General features: G+C 44.3%; 1 protein-coding gene and 1 pseudogene across 4 annotated transcripts in view; both read left to right on the forward strand.

Moving 5' to 3' along the window:
* CRTC3 (CREB regulated transcription coactivator 3) overlaps nucleotides 1-24845 on the forward strand; it is a 98236-nt gene that overhangs the window by 38933 nt on the left and 34458 nt on the right. For all 4 annotated transcript variants that reach the window (XM_043489503.1, XM_043489504.1, XM_043489505.1 and 1 more), the window contains exons 3-4: nucleotides 14609-14728; nucleotides 23703-23764. In XM_043489503.1, coding sequence (XP_043345438.1) covers nucleotides 14609-14728; nucleotides 23703-23764 — 182 coding nt within the window. The remainder of the gene's footprint in view (nucleotides 1-14608; nucleotides 14729-23702; nucleotides 23765-24845) is intronic.
* Nucleotides 459-24479, forward strand: LOC122454850 (annotated as a pseudogene).

Below are 24845 nucleotides of genomic sequence, written 5' to 3' on the forward strand. Positions count from 1 at the left end.
GCTTCTCTGTCCATGGGATTTTCCAGGCAAGAGTACTGGAGTGGGTTGCCATTGCCTTCTCTGATATACCTGTATACCCATGTACAATAGCTGGGTAAGAGGATGTATACATTTACAATTAAGGAAGATATTACTGATTTAGTCCCTGTAGAGGCAGTTACACTTTCTGCTCCCACCAGCATTATCTGAATGTCTGTTTCTTTGTATTGTCTGCACCATAGGCTATACATGCTTTAAAAAATTGTGGTTAAAAAATTTAAAAAAAATAGCATATACTTCACCACCTTTACCATTTTTAGCCATACAGTTCAGTAATGTCAAGTATGCACTGTTGTGCAATCAGTTGCCAAAACTTTTTCATCTTGTGAAATAGAAACTCTATTTCCATTAAACAACAACTCCCTGTTTGCCCCTCCCTCTGCCCCTGATAACCTCCATTCTACTTTCTCTTTATGATTTTGACCACTCTGTGTACCTTATATTAGTGAAATCTCAGTGTTTGTTCTTTTGTAATTGGTTTATTTTATTTAGCATAATGTCTTCCACATTCATCCATGTTGTATCATGTGCCAAGATTTCCTTCTTTTTACAGGCTGAATAGTTTTCCGTTGCATGTATATACCATGTTCTGTTTACCCATTCATCCAGGGAAGGACCTTTGGGTTGCTTCTACATCTTGGCTGTTGTGAATAATGCTGCTATAATCATGGGTATGCAAATATCACTTCGAAATCCTACTTTCAATTCTTTCTGATACGCTCTTAAAAGTGAGATTTCTGGATCCTGTGGTAATTCTGCTTTATATTTGAGGGAATAGCCATACTGTTTTCCATACTTTCTATACCCTGTTACATTCCCACCAGCAGTGCAGAGTTCTTATTTCTGCATATCTTCTCCAACACTTGTTATTTTCTGTGGTTTTGATAGTAGCCATTCTAATATGTGTGAGAGGATATCTCATTGTAGTTGATTTGCATTTCTCTAATGAAAAGTGATGTTGAGCATCTTTTCATGTGCTTATTGGCCACTTGTATATTATCTTTGGAGGAAAGTATTTAGATAATATCCATTTTTTTACTCTTTGCCTATCTAATGGGTAAAAATACATCTTGTTGTTTCAACTGGCATTCCTTTAATTATGAGTGAAATTTATTCATTCCTTCAACATATAAATATCGAGCAGCCTCTAGTTGTCTGGCACTGTGCTAAACTGTTAAGGACATAACACGAAAGGCAAGTTGAACATCGCTTTATGCTTCTTTGACCATTTGTATTTCCTGTTCTGCATGCTTTGTTTTTAAGTCTTTTGCCTGTTTTTCTTTTGAGTACTCTATCTTTTTATTGGTTTTTGAGACTTACTTATTACATATTAAGGAAATTTACTTTTTGTGTATTAGATTTCTATTGCTGTGTAACAAATTACCACAAGCTTAATGGCTTAAAATGACAGGAATTTTATTATCTAACAGTGTCTGTGGGTCAGATGTCTGGTTACAGCTTACCTGGTTTCTCTGCTTCAGGGTCTCACCAGTCTGCAGTCCAGACAGTGGTGGAGGCTGTGGGCTGATTAGAGGCTGAACCGATAAGGCGCTTCCCAGCTCCCATGGGCTGTAGGCAGTTTATTTTCTTGTGGTTGCCGGGCTGAGGCACAAGTTTCTTGCCAGGGACTCCCCTTGGCTCCTACAGGCTGCCCACACTTCCTTGCCACCTGGGCTTCTCCAGTTTGGCCAGTAACTTCACAGCAGCCTACTTCTTCCAGGCCAGTGAAGAGTCTCTCCGGCACCTCTGCTTGCAAGACAGAGTCTTTCAAATATCAAAACAGTCACTCCATTGCCATATCTCGGTAGTTAAACAAAAGTCACAGGTTCTGCCCACATTTCAGGGCAGGGGATTTCACAAAGGCAGGAACCAGGCTGTGGTGATCATCAAGAGACACCACAGAGTCTGTGCACCACAATCTGCCATATATATTCCGAATAGTTTCTTCATTTAGTAATTTTTATTTGTTTGGTAGTTTTCTGCTCTAATTTTTATGAGACAAATGTATTGATTTTTGTCGCTTCTATATTATAATTTGTATGTTTAGAATGACCTTTATCATGTCAAGATTTCTTAAGCATTCACCCAATTTTTTAAAACCCATACCATATTCTAATACTGTTGTTACTTTGGGATTTATTTTGACTTGAGCCTTGAGACAGCCTTTTCCTTCTGTGTCCAACCTATTGTCTCAGTTCTTGAATAATTTATTTTTTATATGATTCTTTCTGTTTTGTTACATTGATGTGGCTGCCCATTTCCTCTGTCCATTTACATATCAGTGTAGTTGCTGTAGCTAAATTTATAATATACTCTTTGTTTTTTATTTTAATTGTTTGTTTTTTAATATATATGTATTGGGTTGGCCAAAAAGTTCACTTGGGTTTTTTCATGTGACGTAGTAGGAAAACCCAAATGAACTTTTTGGCCAACCCTGTATTTAATATTCATGTAGTTTAAAATTAAAGATAATCAAAAGAGTATGCAATGAAAATACCCCTTCCATCTCTGTCCTAGTCACCCAGTTCACTCCTGACGGGCAATAACCATACACATTTCTGTAACTTGATATTCTTCCAGAGGTATTTTATTTAGTATTGAATCCACTTCACCCCAAGGTAGCTAACCATACACATTTCTGTACCTTGCATTTTTCACTAATATATTGGAGATCTTTCCATCACGCCTCACCAGGAGCATCCTTACTCTTGTTTTGTTTTGTTTGAGTGCACAGTATTCTATTGTATGGATTTACCAAAATGTCTTCAACTAATTCTCTATGGATGAACATTTAAGTTATTTACAGACTTTTTGAAAATATACAGACTAAGTTGCAACAAATAACCTTATACACATATAATTTTGCACACCTGCAAATACAGCTGCAAGAAAAATTTTCTAGGAGTGGAATTGCTGGGACAAGGAGTATACACATTTATAACTTTGATGGGTAGTATCAGTTCACCCTTCATAGAAACTGCACCAGTTTACATCCCTACCTGCCACATATGAAAGTGCCTGTTTGCCCACATCCTCCCCAACTCAGTGTTTTATCAAACTGATCTTTGTCAGTCTTATAGGTGAAAAATCATGTCTCTGGGTACCTTTAAGTCACATTTCTCTTATTATGAGTGCACTACATTTCCCTCTGTGTTTACAGATTATGTATTGTCTTTACTGTGAACAAACTGTTTATATCCTTTGCCCTTAATTCTTTAGGGTGGTTGATCTTTTTCTTATTGCTTTTTAAGGAGCTCTTTATATATTAAAAAAGAAAGGAGACATTTTCCCAGTCTGCCATTTGTCTTTTGACTTTTTGTGTGGTGGTATTTTTTTTTTTTTTACCATGCAGACATTTACATTTTTTATGTATCAAAATTTAGTGTTTTTCAGTGACTTCTAGGGTTTTGTAAAAAGTCTTTTTCTCTTTGTTTCTTGTAGTACTTTGTTCCTTCCTCTTTAGCTGTAAAAATCTTTGATCCATTAGGAGCTTATGCTAATGTATGGTGTGCAGTGTGGATCTGACTTAATTTTTTCAGTTTCCTAGCCAGTTGTCCCAACACTATTTATTGAATAATCATCTTTTCTTCACTGATTTAAAATACCACTTTTATCAGATACTAAATTCCCACATGTGTCTGATGATATTTTGAGACTTTCTGTTCTCTTTTATTGATTTGTGTGTCTATTCATACACCAGAATCACTTTAACTGATTACCATAGCTTTATATTACATTGTAAAATTCTAGTTGGGTTAATTCATGCTCATGCTTCTTTTCAGGGATTTTTCCAGGCTGTCCTTACATGGGTATTTTTCCAGGTGAACTTTAAAATTGACTCATTAGTACCTATTTTAAAAAATCCTGTTGTTAATGGGTTTTATGTAGCTGAATGATGTGATCAGATTGTGTCTTAGAAAAATTACTCTTACCGCATTATGGAAACTAGGTTGGAGGAAACAAGATCAGAGACAAAAAGACCAATGACAAGCTGTTGCAGTGACTCTGGGGAGTGGTTGGATGAGAAAGTGAGGAGTAGGTTTGGGAAGTGTCTGCAAGGTCAGAGTGACCAGACTTGGTGATGCCTGGGATGAGGAGAGGCTGGGAGGAAGTCTTCAAAGAGGACCCCAGACTTCCAGGGCTCAGCCCTAAGGAAGTGCCGTCCCCAGACATTTGAAACACACAAGATAGAGCCGGTATGGGAAGAAAAGGACAGATTTGCCTCCGCACATGCTGAGTTTGAAGTACCAGCCAGGTGGTCCTAGAAGAGTTGTCCAGTGGACTGTCAGACTTCAAGTCTGAAGCTTTGGTGAGAAGTCTGTGTTGGAGATACAGGATTATATGACAGAGCCCTGAGGAAGGCCAGCACTTACAGGATGATCAGGGAGTTCAGGAGTTGGCATCTTGTTTGGTCGCTAAGTTGTGTCTGACTCTTGGCGAACCCATGGACTGCAGCTTGTTAGGTTTCCCTATCCTTCACTATTTCCCTGAATTTTTTCAAACTCCTGTCCATTGAGTCGGTGATGCCATCCAACCATCTCATCCTCTGTCGCCCTCTTCTCCTCCTGCCCTTAGTCTTTCCCAGCATCAGAGGAGTCAGCATTGAAGACTGGAAAGAAGCAGGAGGAGGAAAACAGGGGAGCATAAAGTCGTAGATACCAGGGAAGAACGTCTTCAAAAGAGCGAACTGTCAGTCATCTCAGATGCCTCTAAGAGGTCAAGTAACTTAAGAGCTAAAAAAGTCCAGCTGGATTTAGTAAGGAAAGTCTGTGGTTATCTTGGGGAGAGAAGGTTCAGTGTTGGCGGGGGGGTTGGGGGCTGAGGTAGGGGGGTCAGGGGCTGAGGTGGGGGAGTCGGAGTTGAGGTGGTGGTGGTGGTCGAGGCAACTCTGTCAAAAGCTTGGCTGTGGAGAAGGGAAGAGACAGGGATGAGAGGAGACTAGAGTAACAAGTTCTGTTTCAAGCCCCACAACCCCCCATGGGAGAGGCTTGGCTGTGGTGAAGTGCAGGCAAGAGGCAGGCAGGTGAGGAGAAGAGGGCAGTGACCCTAGGCTTGGAGGACCAGTAATCCTAAGACAGATAGAAGGACTTAGAGAAACCGGCCAGCATGAACTGTCCAGAAGAGAGTAATCCAGTTGCAGTGTTGGTATATGTTCTCTCATGGTTTGTTGTTGTTGTTGTTGTTGAGTTTTCTGATTTTTTTGGTTGGCTTTTTAAAAAACTATTTATTTATGGCACACTGGGTCTTTCTTTGTTGCTGCATGTGGGTTTTTTCGAGTTGTAGGGAGCAGGGGCTGCTCTCTAGTTGTGGTGACGGGCTTCTCATTGTAGTGACTTCTCTTGTTGTGGAGCTTGGACTCTAGAGCACTGGCTTAGTAGTTGTAGCACACGGGCTTACAAGGGCATGTGGGATCTTCCCAGACCAGGGATTGAACCCATGTCTCTTGCATTGGTAGGTGGATTCTAAACCACTGGACCACCAGGAAAGTCCCAGTTTGGTTATTTTTGTATCTTGAGAATTTAGAGAAAGAACTTCTAAAAAATTGGAATCAGGTTTAGAAATTTAATTGACAATTAAGTTAACAAGCATGATATAGAATAGTGTATTAGTATGCTACCATTTGTGTAAGAAAATGTAGTAGAAATAATATATATTTATATTTACTGTACATATATAATCAGTATTTGGACAGAGTTACAGAAACTAATAAATCTGGCTACCCACTGGGAAGTGGGAGATGGAGACTGGTGAGCAAGAGTTGGAGGTTGTCTCTTCACTGTCAAACTTTTAAGAATTTAAATGTATTATTTATCCAAATAATATGCTCTAAACTGGTTGGTTGTTCTAAAAAGTAATGGTTCTGCCAGAGCCTGAGCTTTCTTAGTTGTTTATGGCTTTAAGCGTGATCTGTCTGTCCTGCCATGTCTGAGAACCTCCAAGAAGCAAGCTTTATGTCTGTGAGCTGTGGGTGTTTGCTTTTTCTCTGCTCTTCCCCGCTGGAGACTGGCAGTCCTGGGGCATTGGACAGTCCTAGATTATGGTTCAAGGGAAAGGACTGTGCCCTGGACTGGCGTGTCCTGGCCATGCAATCACAATTTGACTGAGTGGGCTATTAAGAGTTCTGCACCCAATTCTACCATGGACAGCAGAGGGTTCCTGGCATCCACAGGCTCATCTCCTACCATTCAACCCGGTTATGACACCACACCTTCCCAGAGATAAAGGATTCAGTCCTGTGAGACTGCTGCCCTCTATACTTTAGACACCAGTGCAAGTCTCAGTCTCGGAGTTACCTACAACTTCTGGCCAACTTGGCTGCAAATCGGAGGTTTCCATGACCTCCCCCTCCTTTGGATTCAATTAATTTGATAGAGCATCTCATAGAACTCAGGAAAACATTTACTTATACTTACCGGTTTATTATAAAATAATATGCTAAAGGATACAGATGAACATCCAGACATAAGAGAGGCGTAGAGTGAGGAAGGTGGGAGAGGGAGCAGAGCCCCCGGGCCCTCTTCAGAGCACACCACTCTCCAAATCTCCAGTGTTCACCAGCCGGGAGTTCTCCAAACCCCATCCTCTTGGGTTTCTATGGAGACTTCATTGCAGGAGACTGACTGATGGCATCATTGGCTGTTAGCGATTGATTCAATTTCCAGTCCCTTTCCCCTTTCTGGTGGTGGCGGTGGGGACACTGAAAGTTTCAACCGCTTGATCACAGAGTGGGTTCTCTTGACAGCCAGCACCTACCCTTAGGTATGCTCCAAAAGTCACCTGATTAACAGCAAAAGACAGTGTGCCGCTGTCAGCCCTTAGGAAATTCCAAAGGTCTAGGAGCTGTGTGCCAGAAATGAGAAGGAAGACCAAGTACATTTTCCTGGTGAAAAATCACAATAGCACAGCTGCAAAGCTGGTTTATAGGAAAGAGAAAGGAGAAAGGGGGCTGTCATAATCCAACTTGGCCCTGGTTGTCTGCTTCCCAGCTGAGGCACATCCCCTGACAGTTAATCCTGTGACTTTTCAGTCTCTCCATTATTGTAAAGAATCTGCAGTTTCAATCCCTGGGTTGAGTAGATCCCCTGGAGGAAGGCATGGCAACCCACTCCAGTATGCTTGCTGGAGAATCCTATGGACAGAGGAGCCTGTCGGGCAACACTCCACGGGGTCACAAAAGAGTCGGACACAACTGAGTAGGCACCCATACACTGGGATCCTAGTGGGACTTCCCTCCCCTTCCTCCCTCTTCCTGGAAGTGAGGTCTCCTGACCAGGCATAGACAGGGCTGACTATGCTGACCTCACCAGTCACAGAGCTAGGGAAAAGCCCACCTTCCTCACTCGTGAGGGGGAGACTCGCCCCTACTCTTGGGAACCAAGAAACTGTCAGTACATGGTCCCCCACCAAAGGAGGGGCCCCACTCAGGACGGCAGCCCTCATCAGCTCACATCTGAGTGGTCAATTATCTCTCTCCTGTCTGTAGGCAGAGCGGGGCCCTTGTAGGTGAGATGAAATGGTTTCCTCCTTGTGAGACCTGCCAGTGTTTGTATGAATGAGGAAAGGAACGCCAAACCAACTTAACCCAGAGTCTCCAAATGAGCAAACCTGATGTATTTGCAGGTTTAGCTCAAATTAAAAGAACCTGGTCCCCCAGCTCAGTCCCTCCACTTTTGGTAGTTTGGTTCCTCATGGAGAAGAGTGACCTTATAATGGTGAGTTTTTAGAAACCTCTCAATGGGCAGATTACCCCAAGGATAGTTTGCAGCTCAGCCTAAGGGAAGATGTAGCAGAAGCAGGGCTGTATGAAAAGGGAGTGGCCTGCCCAGGAAGGTCGTTGGGTCCCCTCTCAGGGCGGTCGGGTCTCCTCTCAGCAGGGACTGGATGCCCACGGCCAGGGTGCTTCTTAGTGGGATTGATGGCCTATAAGGGCGTTGAGACCAGGAGGAGCAGGACACTGTATGTGCCTCTTCATGAGCAAGCGGTCAGATGAGGAAAAGTACCCAAGGCTCTTTTAAATCAAAAACAGGATGTACATTTTTTTTTAACTCAACATGCTTTATTTAGAATTGCCACGTGCTGTTCTAACTAAATATTTCAGATTATTTTATTCCCTCTAGAAACATTTTCTTTTAGGATACCTTTCTAGTTCCTTTATTATACACTTATTTTGTCCTTTAAAGTCATGTGAGAAAAAGTACTTTAGTACTAATTTTGGTAGGCCATGTGGTAAAACACTGAGCTTTCATCCCTTTTTTTGCATGTCTGTAGAAGTTATAGAAGGTCCCTGGAGAAGGGCATGACAACCCACTGCAATATTCTTGCCTGGAGAATCCCCATGGACAGAGGAACCTGGCAGACTATACAGTCCATGGGGTTCCAAAGAGTCAGACACGACTGAAGCGACTTAGAGCACATAGAAGTTATTGGGCTAAAGCTAATAAAAGTACCCTTAATTTATTATAGTGTCAAAATTTAATTTTTAAAAATTAAAGAAATTTTAATTTTGAAAAATTAAGCTTTTTTTTGAAAATTTAAGGTATACCCCAAAGTAGAGTAGAATAATGAACCCTTTTATGCTCATCACCAGTTTTCTTAGTGTTTTCCAGTTTTACTGAGGTGTAATTGGCATGTAACGTTGTATTAGTTTAAGGTATACAGCGTAATGATTCACTACTTGTACATATTGCAAAATGGTTACCACAATAAGCCTAGTTAACATCTAATAAAATAAAAACTACTCACTCAGGTGATTCAGGGGCTCTGAGAGTCAGAGTACCCTGTAAGACTGGACTAAGGCCAGCCTGAAGACAGTGTCGCCCTGGCCAACCTCTGGGAGAAAAGCCCGACCTTATTGCCCAAACCTAGGAGCCTTACAGTTTTGTGAATCAAAATCTCTCCCTCTGGCATGGCTGAGCACCAGCTCCTGCCCAATTCTGACACTGCCGAGGGCAGAGGAAGAGGTTGGGGAACTGTGGTCAGCTTTGATCCTGGAGATTTGTAAAGTATTTGGAATTTTTCTTTAAGGTTTTTCTTTTTTTTTTTAATGGTGATATAATAGAGTCTCTAAGCAAGCTATGAAATCCTTTTTATTCTGCTCATTTTTTAAGCTAGAAGTAAACTCCATTTAGCCCCGAGGCAGTGGATTTAAAGCTGCTTCTTTGCTGTGGGCTGGTCTTCCTCCCTCCCTCCCTCCCTCATGAGAACCAAAGGAGACACTGGCTGTGGCTGGAATAAGCTCCAGCTGGGTTCCCAAGAGACAACAGTTGTCCCTTGGTTAGACTGACCCTTTTAAAAAGAGGGAACCTATAATATCTTCCATTAACTTAACCTGCATGTAAAATAAGAGGCCTTGCAAACTCAAGGAACCTGCCTTACTCCCTACCCTTGTGAAGTCTCCACTCTTCCCCCCAGAGAAAGTTATTCAGTACCAGGGGCCGGTCTTTTGTGCACTTACCAAGAAGTAAAGACGAGCTGCCCAGCATTGTGGAAAGGCTAGAGGGCCTGCTGAGCAAATGAGCGAGTGTGACCTCAGGGCCAGCAGTAACACTCCGTATCCAGTAGTACATCCAGTCTCCTGTCCCACCTGTAAGTCTCCTAGGACAGATGAAACAGGGGGGAGCTCAGATACATAGAGGAATTTGGAATGATTGAGGCAGCACTTTAATTCTATAGAAGGGAGCATAGGATGGTCAATACATAGTCTTGGAACTCATAGTTAATGTTTTATAAAATATTAAGTCAGACCCCTACCCCAAATGAAACTGTTGGATCCAGTGTAAAGATGTAGGCATGCTGTTTACACTATAAGGTAGCCAGATATCTCAGCTAGGCTTATTCTGCAGTTAGATCTTGGGTGTTCAATAGATTTATGAGAATGTAATAAAAGTTTATTTGGGACGTTTCTAGAAAATACATATTGTTTTCTGTATATATCAGCAAAAATCCACTTATAATCCACTGATATGTGGGCAACTGAGCAAAGGAGGCAAAATGGCAAGGTGACGAGACCCCGAAGGAGTCTCAGAACCCCAAGTTCAGATTGCTGGGCTATATGACTGAGAAAAATCACTTCGTCTCCTTGGATCCCAGTTGCCCAGCTGTAGAAGGAGAGCAGGGAGCTGGACGCCATGGTGTCAGCGGTCCTTTGCCCATCGCTCGGGTAAGCCAGCAGCCCCTGTGCCCTTGCGGTGCTCATCCCCACCTTGTCTTCACCTGCTCTGCGCTGAGAAGCCAGGTGGCTGGCTCATGAGGCTCAGGTAAGGGGCAGTGGAGAACCTGAGGGGCTCCCTCCAGAGTGCTGTCCCAGGGGGCTCTGTTTTGTTCCTGAGAGCCTCTCTTTGCTTCCTGGTTCACTGGTGAGAGGGGTGAGATGGTCACATAAATCACCCCTGCTTCAAGCTCACACGTGGTCCTTATACTGTAAAACAACAACGGTATTGCATCCTGTCGGTATGTATTTCCAGTATTGACAGTGGTATTCCAGAAAAACTTTTCTTGCTCTCATAGGAATTTTATTATTTTTTGTCTTGCTCTGTAGTCATAACATCTACAAATGAAACTATTGTTATGCAGACGTCTTCCTGTTTGAGAACACTGATCGGGCATCCCCTTGTAAGGATACTGAGGTTATGGTATTCTGGATCAGGACTTTTCAAAGGAACCATTTGTCTGCTTAATCTCAGTCTTCTAAAATGTTCTTAACGGTTTTTTTTTTTTTTTCTTAACGGTTTTTAAAAAATATTTATTTGTCTGCACTGGGTCTTAGTTGCGACATATGGGATCTAGTTCCTTGACCAGGGATCAGACCCAGGCCCCCTATATTGACAGTGTGGAGCCATAGCCACTGGACTACTGGGGAAGTCCTCCTAAAATGTTTTAAATCTATTAAAAAAATAACTCAGTAGAACTTCTGACAATGCAAGAAGGTACTTGGTCATCCTACTAGCATTTAGAAATCTGTATTTCACTCAAGAGAATTTGCGAATTACATTTCTTCTGCTTTTAAGAACACTTAACAGAAATATAGCTGTAAGCTAGAATTGGTTTTGTTGTAAGGAAAAATGTCTTGGTCATTGACATACACATAATATACTATAACATATATACCTTTAATAATGATCATCTCCTTGAGTTGGCAATAAGCAACTCTCCAGTTCTCAGACTTCAGCTCACTTCATGACTAAACATGGGCTTCATAGGAATCTGCTTGTGTTTTCTCAGTCACGTGAGAAAGATCTGGGCTTTCTAATTAACCACAAACTTAATGATACATTGGCAATGTTGTGCATCTGCTGAAAGAATCAATGCAAATATAGGTCACGTTGATAGATCAGCAGTGCCTAACTAGAGGAAGTAATCTTCCCCACCTAGGAAAAGATTGCCAGGCTCAGCCGTTCACCCCAGGCTGAGGTGATGTGAGTTGTGTGGCAGCAAGTGGTGCCTGCCTGAGGTTTCTGTCCTTGTGGGAAGAACCCTGAGAGTGCGGTGCTGTCTAACATTGGCCTGCAAGTCCACAGTGCTGCTGCTTTTGGCAAATCCACATGTCCTATTTCATCCCAGAAAGAGTTCTGGCATCAGCATTAGCCATGTCACCCCCAGCCCATCAGCCCCACTAATGCCTGCAAACCTGAACCAGTTTGCCGTCAACGTAGAGATATTTTCAGAGACAGTCAGGAGCATGCAGTCCTACAGAGTGGGGAGAATCTGAGACCAGGACTCTCTGCACGTGGACACTCAATTCCCAGTAGTACCTTGAACCCCTTTGAATTTGTTTCCTCCTCACAAAGCCCAAGGGCTTCCCCGATGGCTCAGCAGGTAAAGAATCCGCCTGCAATGCAGGTGACGTTGGTTTGATCCCTGGGTCTGAAAGATCCCCTGGAGAAGGGAATGGCAACCCATTCCAGTATCCTTGCTGCGAAATCCCATGGACAGAGGGTCCCATGGCGGGCCGTAGTCCATAGGGTCGCAAAAGAGTCGGACACAACTGAGCACTGAGCAGGCACGCACGGCCAAAGTCCAACCACAGCAACTAAGTAAGGATCTCCTACAGCTTTCTGCTTGCCAACTCAGGAACTACCCTGACCCTCTCACCCCGGCTTCATTGCCCTCTACTGTTAAGGTTTGTGGGACCTTGGTGTTCAGGCTGCACTCCACCCGTCTACCCTCTCTCAGGTTTGGGGACGTAAGCCCAGAAGTTACCTTTCCCTGCCTCAGGTTACCACTCGGTCATTCCTCTCCATGCGTAGCCCCTGACAATTCAGTCACGATGTAAAACAGAATTTCTGGCCACCCCTTGGCTGTTTGGGTTCCTGTTGAGCCTCCTAGTGCTCAACTTCACTGTCAGGCTGTTGATGCTGGCACCCCTGAGTTCAGTTCTCTCAGCTGCCAGCAGGAACACTGCTGCCACCAGGGTACATTCCCATCTGTTTTCTAGTGCCTGGGGGCCTGCAGGGAGACCTGTGCTGGCCCAGGCAGAGACTTCAACTTGTGCCATGGGGAGGAAGAGAAGAAATTATCAAATGTAGGCAGAGATTATCCCCCCAAACACACACTGAATCCAAGTAATAATACAGGATCTGGGCCAATAGGAGTTAAGTCAAAAGAGGCAAGTGTAAATAGAAAATATGTATGTAATAGGAAACCTGGAAGACATTCCAAGAGCTTTCTGTGTTTTGGATCGTCGTTGTCTTCTTTTAAATTTAATGTTCTGGCCGTGCCACTTGACGTGCAGGATCTTGGTTCCCTGACCAGGGATCAAAGTGCAGGGATCCCCCTGCAGTGGAAGTGCAAAGTCTTAACCACTGGACTGTCAGGGAAATCCCCCTGGACCCCTTTCTAAAGACCCTCCATGCCCCCTCTATTCACAGGCCTCCAGTAGTCCAGTCTGGCAGTAGCTGCGCTCTAAGACTCCTAGATGAAAATGTTGTTTTCAAGTACATTTCACATTCGTGTGATTTTTTTTTTTTTTTTTATCACCAGAGAGACCTCTGTTTTCTTTAGTCCTGGAACAAAGTCATCCATCTCTTAAAATTATGTCTGTTGTGTGAACAGGTTCTGATAAAGTGCATGGTGGGTATTCAGCCTCTTGATGAGCAAAGGTGTTTCAGTTTATCGTTCCTACATTAGCGCACTCTCTTATCTGAGCTCAACATCCATCTTGCCTATTGCAATGGATATTGTCCTTCCAGTACCACAGGTGTTCCTCAGGAAGATCTTTTTATTTTAGGTGTTGACAGATTTGGATTGTAAAAGAACTGTTCAACTAAACCAGCCCTGACATTTCATCAGCCCTCTTGGGAGAAATAGGAGTCATTCCCAAATCCAAGAGATGAAAATCTGTATGTTTAACACAGCAAAATGAGCAGCTAGTTCTTAACTAAAAGGAACTCCCCTTGAAAGACATACTCCATCATAGGGTTCTTTTCATAGTAAGCTAGCTCTTTGACATATGATTCAATTTACATGAAAGAAAATCTGTTTTCATGTATTTCACAAACATCTCTGGCGTAATATTGTATATACATTGCTCCATTATGTATGATATAATGGTGCAGTCTAGGATTTGGTTTTTGCCAATCAAAAAGCTTTGCCTTTTAGGATGCCAGACTCAAAAATGTAAAGAATGTACTCCAAGCCTGCCTTAACAAAGGACTTTGGATTTATTGACCATGACTTTATCTTGAATCTGTTTATATTTTCATTTATGCCGTTTGGGGTATGACGAGTTGCGTGTTTCCCACTAGTATTCAGGTACTACTCTTTTTTTTCTCCTTGACTCGGGGTCACAAACTCAGATGTTTAACATAAGAAGTCATCAAAGTGGTCTGGTGTCCCGCTTGCAGAAAACAGCTACTTTCAATTGCAGTCCCATTGCCATGTGGGAAGTTGGGATCAGTGTGGCTAAAACGTTCAGATTTTTCACTAGAATCCCCAAAAGTTTTTAAACATTGTTGAGTCAATCAGAACTTTAAAAGGACAGTGTGTAAAGCCAATAGTCCCCAGTCCACAGGTACCCCATTTTATCTCTGGATGCTGTGTCTGTGTTTCTGCATGCTGGATGCAGTAGGTACCCACTTCGTTTCTGTCTTAAGCATACCTCTTTTCCATTTCATGTGTACCTCCTTGTTACTGGGATTCTGTGTATAAATCCATAGTCTCCAAATTGTGACAATGTTTAATAAGTCATTCTTTCAAATTCTATCTTCACACACTAAAGACTCATTTTTTAAAAAATATTTAATTTATTTTTTTATTTGACTGTGCTGGGTCTTAGCTGTGGCATGTGGGATCTAGTTCCCTGAGCAGGGATTGAACCCCAGCTCCCTGCATTGGGAACTCAGTCTTAACCACTGGACCACTAAGGAGTCCCAAGACTATTTTAAATTATTCTATAATTATGCAGACACAGCTCCATGCTGCATTTGATTCACCTTGACTCAAGGCAGAGTCACAGACACCAGTAAAATTATAAAGTCAGTCTTGTCATCTGTTGTTGCTAAGAGTTGTTCTTGATGGCAAGTGGCAATGTCACGGTCACAGGCCAACCAGCTCTTCTTCATTCTCTCTGCAGCCAGCGTTCCACCCAGCTGACAGCGTGCGGGGGACCCGCCACCACGGGCTGGTGGAGAGGGCGTCCCGGACTCGCTTCCACCCTCTTCACCGACGATCCGGGGACAAGCCGGGACGACAGATATCCTTTTTCATTGTCTGAGGAGAGAATAAGTTTTGAAATGTTTGAAAACTTTTCAGGATTTATTTTCCCAGTAATTTCCCTTTGGTCTCCAAATCTTCATTTCATCTGATGAATGGAGGCAATAAACCTAAGTGAGTTAGAAACTAGAAACATCTCTGCGACTAAAAATTGGAAGGATCCCGGTAGGTGTTACTTTATGAAAGTGTCAATAAATTTCCGTCTAATGAAGTAACTGTACGTAAACAGCCTGTCATTCAGCCCCATTGCAAGGCCTTCTCAGCATTTTCTTCAGACATTGACAAAATCAGAATTAACCCTGACTTTAAACCAGGTTAGATTTAGTCGGTCACACTAAAACAGACATACAGATAGGTGATTTATGTTTATTTCTGTTCACACACTGACCTGCTGCTAGAACTTATGGAAGAAATTTTTATATAATTTTCTATTTAGGGAGTTTCAGACTCTATCAATGACAACTAAAATACGAAGATGGTATTTAGGAGAATCTTCCATAGTGATATTTATTCACACCAAATCCTATGCTGTGAAGTAGGAAGACAGAAAAGGAGGCTGTGAACTCATCGGACAATTTTATTTATCAGACCAGAGCAGGGCGTGGTCTCGGGGGTCCAGCAGTGTGCCCAGGGCTTTGGGAAACAGGCCTGAGCTGGGATTTGCGGGAGAGGAGACAGGTAAGTATTCCAGGAGAGTCTGCACTCTGCCCTCATTCTTCTCACCCGAAGGGCCGGGGAGAGGCAGGAGAGGCGGGGTGAGTCTTGCTGCAGAGCTGGGTTCCTGGCAGTGACGGTAGGGTTGGCTTCAGCAGCCTAGAAAGCAGGAAGTGGGGGGAGGGCTCTCGTGTTTACCGAGCACCTACTCGTGCCAGGCACTGTGCTAGGCAATTCATAAGTCGTTTAGATGAGCTCAAAATTTACTGGGCAGTTTGCTTTTTTAACGCCCATTTCCCAGTGAGGAAACTTGAGTGTCAAAGTGAGTTGCCCCAAATTCCATAGCTGAGGCTGGAGGGGCCCAGATTCAGCCTCAAGTCAAGCTGACCGACCCCCAGCCTGGGCCCCCCTCTTGCTCCAGTGCTCAGTCGCCCCCAGGACCACACTTAAGAGAGACCCCGGTGGAGGAGGTGTGGGGACACAGAGGAACTCCCACTGCGTGTCTAGCCCTCAGGCTTCTCGCAGTTTTTTATCAATCTGAGGCGAGGAGAAGGACCCAAATGGAGGTTTACTTCTCCCCCGAGTCCACCAAGATACCTTGACTTCTGATATCATGTGACATTATCAATGCAGGTAAAAATGATAACTGATTTTTTTCCCTTTCCTTTCTGGGAGGTGGGAATTCTACCATTTAACCACCAACACACCCCTCAAATTCCTCTCTGGAATGTATCATAACTTTTACATAGAAATGCAAAAGGGAAATGAGAATGGAGGCGGTTCTTCAGCAAATTCACACGCGTGTAGGTGGTTGTCCATCGAGCTGTTGTCTAAATTGCTTGGAATTTTCTAGTAAAAGACTTAGTGTATTTCTTTGCTTCATGTGATTAACATTATATCTTTCTCTAATTTCTCAGTTCCCTCTTTCTCTCATAGATGTTCTCTCTAAATATTTTAATACATACAGATATATTTATGGCTACCTCAGATCTTTTTTACAGCAAGTATGGTCTAAATATATGCATATACTCACAGCTTTTTAATTAAAAATTTTTTTATTTTATTTTGGCTGCACCTTGCTGCTTGCAAGATCTTAAATCCCCCCACCAGGGATTGAACCTGCACCCCCTGCAGTGGAAGTATGCAATCTTAACCTGGACTACCAGGGAAGTCCTCCTCACAGCTATTGTTTTTTTTTTTAACTTTTTATTTTGTACTGAGGTATCACCAGTTAGCAAACAATGCTGTGATAGCTTCAGGTGGATGGTGCAGGGACTCAGCCATACGTATACATGTATCCATTCTACCCCAAACTCCGCCTTCCATCCGGGCTGCCACATCACACTGAACGGAGTTCCCTGTGTTGTACACAAGGTCCTTGTTGGTTATTCATTTCAAATACAGCTGTCTCATAGCTTTTTGTTCTGGCTGTGCTGGGTCTTGGTTGTTATGAGGGCTTGCCTAAGTTGCAGCACGTGGGTGCTCCTCTCTGGTTGCAGTATGCAGCCTTCTCCTTGCGGCGGCTTTTCTTGTTGCAAAGCATGGGCTCTAGGCACACAGGATCCAGTAGTTGTGGTACACGGGCTTAGCTGCCCCGCAGCATGCGGGATCTTCCCAGACCAGGGATCGAACCAGTGTCCCCTGCTTTTACAAGATAGATTCTTAACCACTAGGCCACCAGGGAAGCTCTCATAGCTTTTTAAACTAGAAGAATATCTAGAAGAGGAGGAGATTGAGGAAAAGCAACAAAGAAAAATGTTCAGTCAGTTAAAAACAGTTAGTGTCAGGCACCATTTACACCCTGTGGATGTAACGGCAAACAGTCACGTACTTCTGCCCTCTGGTCGCTCACCGTCTAGCGGGAGAGGCTCGGCGTGGACTGCAGGCGCCACCGCCCGGAGGCAGTGCAAACTCAGAGGCGCACACCCCAAACCAGTCCTGCGGGGATGGCGAAGGCGTCCTGGAGGAAAACCTGAGGCTTGAAGCATAGGTCACATGTGAGAGGACAGTGTTTTTATTTGTTGAACAGGTATTTTCACAGAACCCCTTCTCTGCACAGGTACTGTTCTAAGCATTGGGGACTCAGCAGTGAGAGAGACAGCGGTGTCCCTGCCTTCCTGAGTGGGCGATGTCAGACGGCAAACAGGTTAAAAAAAAATTATCAAAGCAAAATAATTTCAGGTGGTTGTAAGTGATAGACAGAGAGGAAGACACCCATGGAAGGAATGTTTCAGGCAGGGGGAATAGCTTGTGCAAAGTGCCAGAGAGGGAGACTTCACCGTGTGTGCAGGCGACTCTGTCTCCTTTCAGGTAGTAAGTCGTAGGCTATATATAACTTGACCGTGTATCCGGGTCAACTCATGAGAGCAGTTGCAAAGCAGATCACCTCCTAAGGGGAGGAGAAGCAGGAACCAAATAAATATACAGATGAGTTAGAGTTTTTCATCAGACAGTACACGTCTGATTCACAGACCATGAGATGTCTCTCTTAAGCACCTAATGGGGGTCCCAGGACTGGACATCTGCTGACTCAAAAGAGTTTTTTAGTGTAGGCCTGCCCATGAATAAAGAGCGAGGTTCCTTTGAGAAATCAAGGGATCTTGAGCACCTGTGTTCAGTCCCTAAGTCATGTCTGACTCTTTGTGACCCTTGAACTACAGCCTGCCAGGCTTCCCTGTCCTTCACTTCCTCCTGGAGTTTGCTCAAACTCATGTCCATTGAGTCAATGATGCCATCCAACCTTCTCATCCTGTGTCTCCCCCTTCTCCTCCTGCCCTCCATCCTTCCCAGCATCAGGGTCTTTTCCAGTAAGTCGGATCTTCACATCAGGTGGCCAAAGTATTGAGCTCCTAGAAAAATGTAAAAGTAGAATGATTTTGTGTTGAAGATATTACTATATGTAGAAAAGATGTGGAAGAGGGCTGCAGTGCCATCTTTCCTTTCATGGCCTGTATTCATTTGATTTTGTGATAATTTGCTTAAAATGGTTGCCTTTCTCACCATTCTGTTACCTCCTGAATGAAGTTTTATCATTTGAAAGGATTAATGCTGGTTTGAATCTTTGTTAGAACAAAGAGAAGATGTGTACCCAGAATTTTCTTATTCCAGCTGTTTCCTGGCTTGGGTGTTATTTTAGATTTGCGGGTACCCTGGCTTAGGAAGGAGTCGGTCCCGTGATACAGTGATTGCAAATACAATGAACACTGTTAACAGTGTGGGCAGACACAAGCAGCAGAGCTCCGGCACCAGGGCATTCCTCCTGCGGTGGGCGGCTATGGTCACAGAGAAGGCCGGCGCAGTGGGCTCTGAGCTCTGCTGTGGGCATGGGGCCACCACAGGCAGAGACCAGGGCTCTGCGCAGCTGAGCTCCGGTCCAGGCCACACTCAGGGCAGAGGCGAGGCGCTGACTGGTCCCCGACTGGGGGTCTGGGCTTGGGAACTCAGAGGAGAGCCCCTCCCGCCTTCCTGCAGCTGCTCGTGTCCTCAGCAGCCCTTCTCACTCCTCAAGGGAGCAAACATGCACCCCAGACACCATCCTGTTGAGTTTCCAAACTATTAACATAAATTTACAGCAAATGTCATATGATCTCAGACCTGAGGATCACACATAGAAGAGAAGGAGGACACACTAAAGACTCATAGAAGTGCCTTCCTCTCAAAGAGATGTGTTTTTAGGAAGAGAAAAAAAGGAATGTCTAGAAATTTTCTGATTTATATCTCCAGCAAGGTTGGAGCGTGTGTTGTGTCTGGAAAACTAGAATGAATGGTCATGATGAGACGCCTTGAGATCCACTAAAGTTAGGAGTGGCTTTCCTCTTTGGAGCAGGCCTTGCTTTGGTTCTGTTCATACAAGGAGATGAAAATGTTAGGACACTGGTTTATAGGACAAAACTGTTTCTTCGAAGGGCACCGCCTGTTGTATTTGAGAAATGTTGGATTCTGCCTCTTCTGGAAGCTTCACAGTTTCATATTAGGGCTGTGAGAAGCCTGGCAGTTAAGAAACGTTAACCCAGAGTTTCCATATCTTACTTGATCACTAAACCCAGTTTTTACCTAACACCCATTAAAGATTTCCATCTCAAAGGGAATGCAAGCTTTTTAGAGTTTTAAGGGGGAAGAGTCAGACTTCAGAATTCTACCCATTTCTCATTTGTCACTCATGTGCTGAGGGAAACAGGAAGACATCTTTGTACACACAAGAACCAAAAAAGATCTCATTCCCGTACCTCCATTCATGTGTGACGTGAAGATGTATTCTAGCAGGACGTCATTGGAAGCAAAAGGACAAGAGGAAGTTGAGTGATGGTGAAGACATGGTTAAGAAACTAGGAAGGAACCAAATGGTGACTGGTCTTATATATTAAATCTAGCCCTGACACCTGTCTCAGTGAGTGTGGGTTCTACTAAGCAGATCTGGAGTCCAGGAACCCTGCCAGCTCCGTGGACCACCATGGGCCGGCCCCACAGCCCCAGTAGAAAATGGGGTTCCAGAGGGGAAGAGAGAGCCTGGCGCCCCAGGCTGCTCCTGAGCCCTGCCACAGGCGCCCTTCCCGCATGGGAACAGGAAGCCAAAAGAAGAACCGGGCCATGCAGCCATGACTAGGGAGCCCAGGGAGGAGACAGGGTGGGTCTTGTGTGGGGTTTCTGAGGCTCACTGACCCCACCCAACGTGCAGGGAAATGGGTCACAGGTGTCCTGTCTCGTCAACAGAAGGGCAGAATGTTCTTGGTGACTAAGGCCTTCCCCTCTAACGTTATCCGATCTGAGAAGGAGCAGGAGTCCCCTTGTTGGTGGACTGGGCCGGGAACGGGGAGGAAGGATTTTCCTCCGCAGTGCCGCAGGGACTTGGGGAGAGAAACAGCCCAGGGTGACTGACACCTCCACCTGAGCACCTGGGTGGAGGGCGCCCCCATTACGTGTGATGGACTGGAACACGATGAGGTGATGAGAGGCAGCATGACAAGTGGGCCTGGAGGTAGAGCTTGAGATGCTTTGGGTGGAGAAGCTGAGTAAGGCAGTGGGAAGTGCAGGCTTGGAGTTCATGAGAACTGTGGGGAGCTGGAAGTATGAATTCACGAGTTACTGGACTGTGGGTGATGGAGCCAAAGGCATGGATGGGACAGGGCAGAGGAGGGGGGCTGCCTCTCAGTTTCTTCGGGTGCTCTTCCCAAAGTGGCTGCACCCAGAGTCTCTCTCCAGCTTCCAACCCTACTCCCACTCTACATGGTACCCACGATACCGAGGCTGTTCTCCCCACTATGTGCTTTTGGGAGCAATGCAAGCAGATGTGGGCTGAGAGACTGTGAGGCCATAGAGACTCTGGGAACATTAGGGTTGAAGGCAGAAGAGGAAGAGCCAGAAAAGGAGCTGAAAAGGAGTGCACTGGGGATAAATCAAAAGATCCATTATAACGTGGGATTGTTTTCTGACTTAGGTTTAACTAAGGTGATGGAGGCTTCCCTGGTGGTTTAGATGGTAAAGAATCTGTCTGCAATGCAGGAGACCCAGGTTCAACCCCTGGTCAGAAAGATCCCCTGGAGAAGAAAATGGCAACCTACTCCAGTATTCTTGCCTGGAGAATCTCATGGACAGAAGAGCCTGGCAGGCCACAGTCCATGGGGTCACAGAGAGTGGACACAACTGAGCGACTGTTACTCTTACTTTCTTTCAAGGTGGTAATGGAGGAGGGGCTGATCTGGCTTGTTTTCCCTGTCACCTAGGCTGCTCTTCTGTTTGTTTCCTGGCAACTCGCAGGCAGAACATAAATGTTCATTGAATTGAATGGTAAATTCTAGTTTACAAATAAGGGTATTTTTTCTGTCTGTTTAGGATGTTCTTCATGGCATATTAGTACTGTGGAGTGATTAAAGCCACCTGAACAAAGTTTTCTCAGATCTTCAGAAGAGCAAATAAACATTTTCTAAGCTTCTGTTGAATTTAGCTGTAAGCTACATGACATGGCAGCAAAGCAGACAGTATAGTGCCCGCCTGCAATGCAGGAGGCCTGGGTTCGAGCCCTAGCTTGGGAAGACCCCCTGGAGAAGGAGATGACAACCCACTCCGGTATTCTTGCCTGGAGAATCCCACGCACAGGAGAGCCTGGTGGGCTACAATCCATGGAGTCACAGAGTCAAACATGACTGAGTGACTCACTCACACACACACACACACACACTGACATGAGTAGGCTTCCCTGGTGGCTTAGTGGTAAAGAATCTGCCTGCCAATGCAGCAGACATGTACCAATCCCTGGTCCAGGAAGATCCCCTGGAGAAGGAAATGGCATCCCACTCTAGCATTGTTGCCTGGAAAATCCCATGGACAGAGGAGCCTGGCGGGCCACAGTTCATGGGGTCACAGCGCTGGATACGACTTAGTGACTAAACAACAGCAACAACTGCCATGAGTGATTACTAACATGAGGGCATCTCTTGATGCCAATAGGTGTTGGGTTTTTGAATATCCATTAAGTGAGATGTGAATGGTGAGAATTGGGAGAGCTCAGAGGTCACATCTTTTAACTTTTGATGCCTCAGCCCCGTCATATTAAAATTTCAGAAACTCACCATGTTTCCACGTGGTTGATATACATCAGAAAGGCTAACATGCTGACCGACTCCTCAACATTGAAATGATCTATGTTTGATCATTGTACTACTATTACACCACTGTGTTCTAATTTGTTTACAGGTTCTAGATAAGTGGACTTAATGACTTTAAAAGTGGCAGTGTCCTGAGAGAAGTGGTAAATTTCTGCTTCAGAATTAAGCATTTCTGGACAGAGGTTCATTAAAATCTGCTGAAAAGAGAAAGGCCCAGTGCCTTCTCCCTCGTGGTTCTGCCAGTTAAGATACTGCCGTTTTTCCTCTCAGAGGCATTCTGGTTTCTTCACCTTTTCCTCTTCTGTCTCCTACTGTCGTCCATTCCAACCTGTACTTTGCATGCATGCTGTGTACTAGGTCACTTCAGTTGTGTCCACCTCTTTGCAACCCAGTGGACTGTAGCCCATCGGGCTCCTCTTGCTCCAGGCAAGAATACTGGAGTGGGTTGCCATGCCCTCCTCCTGGGGATCTTCCAGACTCAGGGATCCAACCCACGCCTCTTATGTCTCCTGCATAGCCTGGTAGTTAATGTTGAAGAAGCGTCTGGTCTCTCTTCTGAAAGCACCTCTGTTTTATTGCATTGACTAAGATTCAGATTAAGAAAGAAGGTAAGTAGACATGACCACACTAGTACACAGGAAGTGAAACTTGTGATCATAGTGGTTCTGGCAGAGGAAACATTTCGTTAAGAGTTCATCAGTGTCCATATTTTACTAATGCCATGTTCTGCCTGCATGATAGTTCCTTTTCCATCAAGGCCCCTGTTTCCTCCTGAACCTTAGACGGTGGCTTCTTTTACACAGAATCACTGAAGATCACAGGAGAATAATATGACTTAGAATGTTTTGAGAAGGTATTCTATGAGTATAATTAATTAAATTAACCAAATGGCTCTATTGTACTCAGCACATATAGTGTAGCATCCCATCTGTTTTTCCCTGTTTCCATTTCATCTGGAATGTGTTCTAAGGCAGGCTAGACCCAGTGAAGAATACAGAATCCATAAAACGGGGCCCCCTGACCACCTAAGGAAGTTCACATTTCTCTGCAAACCTAATGTAGCTCTCTTTGGGTTGTAAGAAACAGGAACCCTCAACTTGAAGAAAAAGGAAATTTATTGGCTTATGTTACTAGAAGCCCAGGGGGCTGGATCCAGGGGTCCGTACAACAGCACTGAAACTCAGTATCTGGGGGCTGCCACCTCTACCTTCACCTCCAGGGAGAGAAACACAGGCCCACATGGTCCCCGAGCTCACCACCTCAGCTGGGGGCAGTCCTTTCTTCCCGTGTTTGTATCATGAGCCCATCCCTGAACTAGTTACAGGGGGTTAAGTGACCTTGAATGGAAATCCTGGAAGTGGGTACATTCTGTGGGACAGGGAGGCCTATACAGAGTGACAGCCAAACCAGGTTTCGGGTAGGGGTGCAGGCAGTTCTTGACAGTAAAAGAGGTTGGGCACACAAAAAAGAAAAAAAGATAACACCCCATATGAATCATGCAAAGATGGTGCTGGTTAAGAGATAGAGGAATGGACTTTTCCAGAGGAAGTTGATAAGCCAAAGTAGGAGGAAGAGCTGTCGGGTATAGAGATAAAGATAAAAACGGAAAACGCAGCAGTTGAACTCCGCAGGACTCCAGCCTCTTAGTTCTGCCTCAGCTTCCCCTTCATATGAGTTTTCCTTGATTGAAATTTCTACTTCGATGGTAGTGCGCTTGGAGCAAATTACTCCTCACAGCCCCTGGATGAGAGTTGGCCCAGGTAAGCAAGTCATGTTTTCAAAGATATGGTGGGCATGCGCTGTGCTTAGACAGTCTCACTTTATTTTACCCACCTCAGATGTCATTTTAGAAATTTCTAATCTAAAGCACAGACTCTTGTTTTCTCTTATAAAACTTAAGTCTCTCCACATGTGAAAGTCTAAAATTAAAAGTTATTTAAATCAGAAACCCTTTTCATGAAGATCGTGCCGAAGGCGAAGAAGGAAGCCCCTGCCCCTCCTAAAGCTGAAGCCAAAGCAAAGGCTTTGAAAGCCAAGAAAGCAGTGTTGAAAGGTGTCCACAGCCACAAGAAAAAGAAGATCCGGACGTCACCCACCTTCCGGCGGCCCAAAACATTGCGGCTCAGGAGGCAGCCCAAATATCCTCGGAACAGCGCCCCTAGGAGAAACAAACGACCACTATGCCATCATCAAATTCCCCCTCACCACCGAGTCAGCCATGAAGAAAATAGAAGACAACAACACACTGGTATTCATTGTGGATGTCAAGGCCAACAAGCACCAAATTAAACAGGCTGTGAAGAAGCTCTATGACATTGACGTGGCTAAGGTCAATACTCTGATCAGGCCTGATGGAGAGAAGAAGGCGTATGTTCGACTGGCTCCTGACTATGATGCTTTGGATGTTGCCAACAAAAGTGGGATCATCTAAACTGAGTCCAGCTGGCTAATTCCAAATATAAAAGTTTTCACTATGAAAAAAAAAAAAGTTATTTAAATCAATCTGGATCTTCATTTTAAAGACCAAATAGAAACACATTCAGAATACATTGACCAACATGATAGTCTGATTTGGTGTTATTATATTTAAATATATAAAGGTGTCATGGTAAGCTACTGAAAGAAACAGAGGCGATAGTAAGCTCCTAAAACTGTTATTTGCATAGTGGATTCGATTTAGGGTCTCTTTGAGTATTTTTATGTGTAGAGAATATATACCAAAAAATTGAGTATTTTTGGAATAGTACTGAAGGTGACAGAATATAGAGTTAACTGAAAAGATTGTTACATCCAGTGGATGCATGATATCATTTTCAGATCACCTGGTCAGATTTAAGAGGC

Source organism: Cervus canadensis, chromosome 17, assembly GCF_019320065.1.
Source record: "Cervus canadensis isolate Bull #8, Minnesota chromosome 17, ASM1932006v1, whole genome shotgun sequence".
In the NCBI taxonomy this organism is placed as follows: Eukaryota; Metazoa; Chordata; class Mammalia; order Artiodactyla; family Cervidae; genus Cervus; species Cervus canadensis.